This window comes from Stenella coeruleoalba (assembly GCF_951394435.1).
Source record: "Stenella coeruleoalba genome assembly, chromosome: 8".
In the NCBI taxonomy this organism is placed as follows: Eukaryota; Metazoa; Chordata; class Mammalia; order Artiodactyla; family Delphinidae; genus Stenella; species Stenella coeruleoalba.
In genome coordinates, this window is record NC_137154.1 from 40802137 (window position 1) to 40811154 (window position 9018).

General features: G+C 42.4%; 1 protein-coding gene across 1 annotated transcript; it reads left to right on the plus strand.

The window, feature by feature from the left end:
- Nucleotides 1-1031: 1031 nt before the first annotated feature.
- On the plus strand, nucleotides 1032-4380 carry LOC307190034 (calcitonin receptor-stimulating peptide 2-like; the record flags this gene model as incomplete). Its single annotated transcript, XM_079928786.1, has 3 exons — nucleotides 1032-1117; nucleotides 3672-3803; nucleotides 4221-4380. 3 exons carry the CDS (start codon nucleotides 1032-1034, stop codon nucleotides 4378-4380), a joined length of 378 nt encoding a protein of 125 aa, XP_079784912.1.
- Between the last annotated feature and the right edge of the window lie 4638 nt (nucleotides 4381-9018).

Below are 9018 nucleotides of genomic sequence, written 5' to 3' on the forward strand. Positions count from 1 at the left end.
TTTTTCTCTCTCTCCCCTCTCTTCCTTCTCTCTCTCCATTACTTTTTCTTAGCTGATCTCTTCCAGTCTCAAAGGCTCTGTCCACTTCTGTCTAGGTCATCTCACACAACCTGCATTACTCTGCAATGCATCCCAGGCGTCTTCCACAGGTAACACTGGATGGTCTCAGTTCACGCACTCCCTGCTTCACTCTCCCCGCGCTGAGGCGGGCTCCAGTTTCCTTTCCCGAAGCACACGTGCTTAGGTCAGTTTGGGATGCTGGAGCTCCCCTGGCACTGCAAGCAGATCTGGACGCAGGAATAGTTTTGTGCAGATGGTGCTCTCACGGATCACGTCTTGTGCCTAGCGGACCGCGGGAAATGCTTCAGAACCTGGGCCAGCGCAAGCGGGAGGCAAATAGGTGCAGTGACTGAGGGGCAGGCAGCCTTTAAACGCAAGCCCCCGTTGTGGGTTCTGGGAACTTTTTTCCCAGTTTAAGTCCTGGGTTCCAATTTGAGACCCTTCCAGCTTGATTCTTACAGGGCACTCTCTACCAAAGTGTGGAGCAGCTGAGCAGTAGAATGTAGTTCTTCAGTTTCTCAGGGATTCCAACGGCAGAAATTTGTCCTCGGTAATCCCCTCCTCCCTCCATGTATGTGCAAAAGCCCGGCACCAGGAGGACAGCTCTGGGTTGCACAGTGGGAAAAGCTGTGGTGACAGGTACTCGGACTCTGTCCTCCAGGAGACCTGGCCAACAGGTTGTATGTGAGAGTGAGTGGAGTGATGGGGTGGGGGCTATAGACTAAGACCTCCTCACCCAGTTGTCCCACTAGGTTTCTTTGCTAAACCAAGCATGCCACAGCCTTACTGGATCTTCCAGCAGTCCATTTTGCTGAGCAGGAAATGATGGTGAATTGGATTGACATGACTAGCATGAAACCAGAAGGCAAGGGAGTTAGGGGCAGAGGCAGGAGCAGAGCCTGGGTCTGTGGGCTCATGGAAGTTGTTATTCTCCAGGTGCTGATGTTATTCTTCCCTTGCAGAGAGTCGTCATGGTCTTCTGGAAGTTCCCCCCCTTCCTGGTCCTCAGCATCCTAGTCTTGTACCAGGCAGGCATGGTCCACTCAGCGCCATTCAGGTGAGACAGCCCTGCCAGGAGCACTTCCAACTCCCAATCTTATAATTCTGTGTTGTAAGTTGTGCTGTGATGAATCTGGCTCTTATGGGGGGGCGGGTAATGTATGAATGTAAACATGTATATAAGTTTATCATAAATTTTTTGTGATACAAAGATGTGTGTCACACAGTTTACAAACACACATAAGATACAGGATACTCCTTGTAAATTTCATATACTGTAACTCATTGAACCTCACAGCATGCTTTTGTTGATTGTTACCAAACATTTCTATCTTTAGCAAACCTGTTTACTACTTTTACCATAATTTGATCAATGAATTGCATCCTAATCTGCTAATTACTTTCCCAATAAGTTTGTTATTATATCTATGTGATGTTTCATCTAATTTCTCACCTTTATTCAAATTATATTAAACTGAAATCATTTTCGGATTCAAATCATTATCATTTAATTTTTAATAATGGCTGTATTTACACTAAGCTCATAAAATTCTTGAAAATCTAACCATCACCTTTCACAAGTCTATATAATCCACTTGGAGCAAACCACTTCTTTTAGGTCACACCAGAACCTAAATCCTGGTGAAGTGGCATTTTTGGATGGATACATGCCTCATGCCCTGTCCATTGAGAACTGGGCTGGGTTGATAGAGATGAAAAGGGGAAGGGTTCTAGGACAGAGTTTTCCTGTTTAGAAGACACTTTGAGATTAAAGCCTTTGTGTGCAGTTTATTCATTGCTACTATGTGTATAGATACTGAAATCCTTATTTGAATCATCTAGTCTTTCTAGATGTGTAAAAGTGCACAACATATGTTGAAAGTAGAGGGTTAAAGTAATACATTTTACATATTTTTTTCTGTTAATTCATAGGAATGGTTATATTTGGGGAGTGGAATTGTTAAACTTGAGTCTTGGAGAGTAGGCTGACTGTTCATTGGGTAGTTGGGGAGGGAAGAGGGGACAGGGAAGGAAGTGCAGAGAAGGGATCTGTGCCCATGAGTCTTTAGACAAGTTCAGATTGTCTAACCCTTGTTCTATTTGTGTGTTTTAGTTAATATTGCTGTGTATTAAAGAATAAGAAAGTCCTAATGCCCAAAGTATATTAAAAATAGAGTAGTAAAATAATCCCTTAATAAATGCCCTTTTTTTGGTTTTTAGGAAGGGCTATATCTTCTGGGAGTGTCTATGTTAATCCACATCTTGGAGCTAGATGTAGTCTTGTACTTAGTCGTTGAAATGCTGGAGAAGGGGTAAGAGGAAGGGTGAAGGGAAAGGGCTCTTGGCTAATATCTCCGTATAGAAAACAATTTTAGGTTATAAACATAGGTCTATATGTGCATTTTTGTAAAGTACCAATGTTTATTATAGACAAGGTTCATTCATTATTTTGCAACATCTAGGCTTTTTTAGATGTCCTGAAGTGACAATATATGGTAAAAAGTAGAGCTAGTGAATTAACCAACTTGTAAATATGTTTGTTATAATTCATGAAAAAGCAGCATCTTGGACATGGAATTGTTAAACCGTCTCTGAGAAATGTATGTCAGGACGTGTTCATTAGGTTGGCAGCAGAGGGGCAGAAGGAAGTATAAAGGGAGGGATGTATGTGGACATGTTCATATTTATATTTTGATGATAACCATTGATGTGTGTGCATCTCTTGGCTGTACTATAGGAATATATTGTTAAGTAATTCAATGGAAACATACCTCCTTGCTAACACTTTAATAGTTTAGATTGGATAATGAATCCTCTTAAAAGCATTATACTTTGTGTACTCTGTTGCTTTATGTCTCATTTTTAATTGAACATTAAGGGAATGTAGTATTTTAATCATAACTTTGCCAATATCTTTGTCTAGAGGCCTGTTGCCATTTTTGTCTTTTCTGAAATTTTTGTCACCAAGAAAGGCAGGATTACATTTTTCTCCTTCCAGATTGAGTTGGTGTAGTGTATTCTTGGTTATCAAAATACTCATAGCTTTGGGACTTTGAAATGATGTGTGAACAAGCATGATACATAACTGTATGATCTTAGTTACATAAAAATGGATGCTTAATTGTGTAAATACACAAATGAGATCTAGAAGGACACATCAGTATACTGCTTGTGATGATGGATGACTTTGTTTTTTGTTTCTTGTGTTTTTTGGTTTCTTATTATGCACATTTTAACTTTTTCTCACTGTTGTGGCCTCTCCCGTTGCGGAGCACAGGCTCCGGACGCGCAGGCTCAGCGGCCATGGCTCACGGGCCTAGCCGCTCTGCGGCATGTGGGATCTTCCCGGACCAGGGCACGAACCCGTGTCCCCTGCATTGGCAGGCGGACTCTCAACCTCTGCGCCGCCAGGGAAGCCCTGCACATGTTAACCTTTAAGAAATAAATGTTATTTTTAAAACCTTAAAAAAAGAAATTAAAAAGAGAGAGAGAATTGGGTTGGCCACATCCTCAGTGGAAGCCCCAGAAACCAAGAAAGCTGGCTGCTTATCCTGGGGTGTGCGGGTAGGCAGGGGCTCAGAGCATGAGTTGGGCTTCCTTCCCTTCCCTAGGTCGGCCTTGGAAAGTGGCTTTGTACCTGCTACACTCACTGAGGAGGAATCGCGCCTCCTACTGGCTGCAATGGTGAAGTATTATGTGCAGATGAAGGCCAGTGAGCTGGAGCATGAGGAAGAGAGCTTCAGGTAAATCTCTGCACCCCTCCCAGAACATGGCTTACCCTTCCCCCAGCTTACCAGGAAGGGGTATACTTAAGAATGAGATTGGGTATAGTGCCATAAATCTCTCTCTCATCTCATAAGCCTTGGTTGGTGTTTAATTTACACATGAAAGATTGGCTGTTACAGTTCTGTGTTCCAAGAACATTAACCCGGAGACATCTTTGGTCTTCTGACACCCCTGAAAATGTCTACAGGGAGTGATTGTGGCATTTTCCCTAAAACCTTTTGATTTTCTGCTGTGATGATTGTATTTAGCAGAAACATTTAAGGTTCACTGGTGCCTCTCAGAGTAGTAATTTTCCACTGATGATCCCATAGGGCAGCATCTGCCCTCAACCTCTCACTGACAGGCCTTCTCATTTTCTCCATCCTACAAATCAGCATCACTGCCCAGAAGAGTTCGTGCAACACTGCCACTTGCGTGACCCATAAGATGGCGGGCTGGCTAAGCAGATCTGGGAGCATGATTAAGAGGAACTACATGCCCACCAACGTGGGCTCCAAAGCCTTTGGCCACCACCACAGGGACCTGCAGGCCTGAAGAGTGAAATGACTCCAGGAAGGTGACCGCCCTAGTACTTTGAATGGCATGGCTGGTGGCTGGGTATTATTGCAGGGGTGCGGGTCACACTCTAACCCTCCCTGGGCATGTATCATAAAAAAAATCTGTAGTGGCTGGATATAGAACAGAGAGTCTCAATAACTGAAATCCCTCTAACTTGGGTTTATTTTTATTTTTCCAGTGTCTCCTGGTGACACTAAGATCATCTGCCAGGAAATATAGAACCTCTTCACTTAAAACGCTGTTCCCTGAAGTTATAATTGTGATCTTCTAGTTTTTGAGTTTGAAAGGCAAGACTCTACCCTTTGGAAGTATTCCTTACAATGTTATGTACATCTGGATTCAGAGCATAGAGTTGGGTTCAAATATTGTGTTTGTCCTCTGCTAACTATGTCACCATGGGCCAGACCCTCTCTGAGCCTCAGTTTCCCCATATAACTTGAAGGCAACTATAGTAGATACATGTTAGCAGCTGAACTCTACTTCTCTAATTTGCAGTGAAAGCAACTTGCAGAAAAAATAGCATGGAAGACACATATATACACATGCTTCTTGATATTGAAAACACTCTTTTCCTTGAAATAAACTAAAGCTCAATGCAGAATAAAATCATTGTAGTTATCTAGTGTGCATCTTTTTAATATTTGATTCCATGTTCAATAAATATAACTCATGTCTCATTGGCTTATCTGGTAGCAAATCAGGACCCTGTCAGCCAACCTTGCCAAGGGGTATTACATCCATCATGGATTCAAACTAACTTAGTTTTCACAGACATGTTTTGTCCTTATAAGTTTTTTGATTGTGAGATCTTTTAGTGATAACATATCTGACAATGCTTTTTAAATAAGCTTTTGTTTATTTATTTATTTTGGCCGCACCTCACGGCATGTGGGATCTTTGTTCCCCAACCAGGGATCGAACCCGTGCCCCCTGCAGTGGAAGCACAGTCTTAACCATTGGACCACCAGAGAAGCCCTGACAATGTTTACTAAATGGCAACCAAACTCTTGATTTAAAAAAAAAAAAAAACTTAGCCAAATCTTCCAAAAATACACCACACATTTCCCCTGCACACTTAAGTTAGAATCTTCTTAAAATAACTTTAATGTTCTTTAATGAGCATGTTCAATTTAACCTGCTGTTTACTTTGCTTCTTCAAAGTTACCCTTTTTAGAAGCACAGTATAAGAATGTTTATCAAAATCTTTTGCAGAGCAAGAGTAAAAAGGCTTCAAATTAGGACTGAAGTGGCTCTCTGAGCGATATTCACAACTTAAAGAATGGATTTGTCACATCCACTTTCCCTTCTCTTCCTACTTGGTGCTCAAAGTCCCACAGAAGTCCAGTTGCTTGAGAAGAACAGTAAACCTTGCAGTCAACATGACTGTGGAGAAGACAAGTCCCTGGGTATAAGCTAGTTCTGTGCCCCAGGCAGCAATTTCTGACCTCCAACACTGATCCCATTTCCTGTGTTATACAGGCTTATAAAACTGTTTCTTTACATCAGAAAACTTAACTATTTTTTTTAATTGAGAGAAAAAACTGTCAACTGTGAATTGCATATCTGGAGATAATATCCTTCAGAAATGAAAGGGGAAATAAAAACATTCTCAAATGAAGGAAAACTAGGAAATCTGTGCCAGTAAATCTACTCTTAAAAATGGCCCAAGGTATATGTATACGTATAGCTGCTTCACTTGGTTGTACAGCAGAAACCAACACAACATTGTAAGGCAACTATACTCCAATAAGAAATAATTTTTTAAAAATGGCTTAAGGAAGTTCTCTAATCAGAGAAGGAAACAAAAGAAGAAAGTCTGGAACTTCAGGAAAAAAAACATCAGAATGGGCAAAATTGATGGTTGAAGCAAAAATTATTACACCATCTGACATGGTGTGCAATGCATATAGGGGAAACACCTAAAACTATATTTAGGGTTGGCCAAAAAGTTCGTTCAGGCATTTCACATTACAGAAAAACCCGAATGAACTTTTTGGCCAATCCAATATTTAAAGAGAGAGAAGGGCAAAGATGCCCAAATGTAGCATGGTTTCTACATTTCCATCAAAATGGTATAACACTGATACCGGTAGAAAACTTAACTATTTGTAATGATATATCTACTTGTGATTATTTATGTACACATCCCCCAGTAGACTGTAAATCCCAGGAAAGTGGGGACCATGACTGGTTTTGCTCACCATTACATCTCCAGCATCTAGTCTAGTAGGTGTTCAATAATTCTATGATGAATGACTGAAGAAACATGTGGCAAGTCCAGAGCCCAGACTTCTGGTTCCACTGGTGCTGCCTTGTGTGACCCTGGACAGAGAATTACATTTCCACTGAGTCTCAGATACCACGTTTGGAAGAGGGTCTTCAACAAGATGGTGACTAAGTGTTCATCCACTTTAGACTTCTAATCTCTTTAAATACAAGAAAAGAAACAAAAGATGTCAAGATTAGACGATGGACCAGTAGGGTGCTGGAGGAGAGGCAGTGGCAGAGGGTGGTTGGCCGAGCATCCCCAGGAAACGGCAGGAATGACTCCTGGGAGAAGTGTGATCTGTCTGCAGCCTTTGGAAAATTGTGAAGGGAAAGAAGTTTCTCATTGAAAACCTCTGTTTTTCTTTCTGTACCCCTTTCTAAGTCCCCACACCTACCACCATCAACATGACCATGCCAATAACTCCAGCAAATCAGTGTCAGCACGCCTCCCATTCTGTCCTGCCTCTAAGAAAATGCTGGAATAAACACATTCACGTGTAAGCGCAGTTTTAGGAACTTTCTATCACTTTGCTGCCATCAGGGTTTACATTTTCCAACTTAGCCTCTTTGGGGGAATGTTTAACTCATATAAATTAAATTGATAAAGATTGAACTTCAGGCAAGGTGGGGACTTTTTTGTAGTGGTCAAAGGGAGACTTTCATAAGGCTCCTCAAATCCCATGCAGAGGTGCCACGCTCCACCAGCTTCACCTCAGTACCTGGCTCCTAGGAGCGTCAGGAAAATCCAAGTGCACAAACCCAGTTCCTACATACCACTTTGTCATCAAAATCATCAGTTATGTTCCCTACATCTCAAAGCTGGGGCTCCGGTGAGGCATGTGAGGCACTAACCTTGGGAGCAAAATGAGGGGACACCAAAATGCTTAGTAATCAAGATAATATTCTAATGTAACACTTTAAATTCAAAATTAATGCAAAAAAATCCATGATGAACAAAATATCAAATTTTTAATGAGCCAACATCAGTATTGTTGATTTTTTTCTTTTGCCTCGGGCTTCAATATGGCTCGGCTAGGCACTTCCTTGACTCTCACTCCCTTCCATTCTGATGAAATGCAACTGTGAGTGACATAATGAAATGTGCCACGGAGGCACCTTGTGCTGATTGCTGATTGCATCGCTGTGTGCTGGGGTGGGGGGTTGGGAGAGCACCCAGGGCTCAGGCCAGGGGAGCAGCCATCCAGGAACGGCATGCAGCCCTCAGAATGCGTCCTGGAGGGAGGCTCCCAAAGCTCAAGAAAGAGGCTCTCACTGGAGCACAGACTTTCTGTTGAAACCATTACCTGTCTGCACACAGAAATATCAGAGCCATGTACAGGGTTTTCACATTTCTCCAGGCACCCATTCAGCCCTGCATACTGAAGATGGGCTCTCTACCATGAAACAGCAAAATACTTCATTTCCTGTTCTACCAAACATCCCTGTCCTGATAAAGTCCACAGACAAACATAATATTGGTTGTTTTCTATCACTCTAGGAGCAAATGCAGGGAGGGGGAACAAAGAGAGCTACTTCTCTTTGCTGAGCGCTGAGAGAACATAAATGATGAAAATGATGACAGGGAAGGATCTGTGTTCTGAGAGACTTTTAGTGAGTCGTGAAGACCTCCCACACACACTGTCCCCAAGGGGCAGTGGAGGTGGAGATGAGGCATCTCATCGGTGCCGTTAGTGAGTCAGGCTGCTGTCAAGGCTACAGCCCTCCTCCGCTAACGTAGGCAGGGGGAGAATGCCAAAGGAGAAATGCTCCTTACCTTAAGTGAATGGGAGGATATTTTTGAAATGGAAATTAATCGTTTTTGAAAATAAATAATGGAAAGGGGCCACTCTTGAACCGAGTACCATACTGCGTAACAGCTGTGGCCAGCCAGACAATGCAAGCTGAATGATGTTGGGGAAGGCAGGCAGGGGTGACCTCAGACACCCAGTAGGTGATATCACTCCACTCCTGGTGCCTCAGCATCACTGTGCTCCAGCTGCAATGCCAATATCCATCCTAGGCCATCTCCACTGACCTTTGGTTAGACATTGAGGACTAAGTTTAGCAATGATCATCTATCATATTATTTTTCCATTTTACTAGAAGATTCTTGATTAATAAGAGTTTAAAGGAATCCCTAAAGGTAATATATTAGGCATTTGTGGTAGGCAGTAGGTAGATATTCCGTGGCTGGAGATCCTGTGAAACGTACAGGACACTGGAGATGTCCATATACCAGATAGTGAGCTCAAAACAGTTAAACAGCAAATCTTAAGGTTAACTCACTGCCTGGCTTCCGATCCAGTGTATTTGCATCAGAGATATAGAAAGTGAGAGACTGGAAAC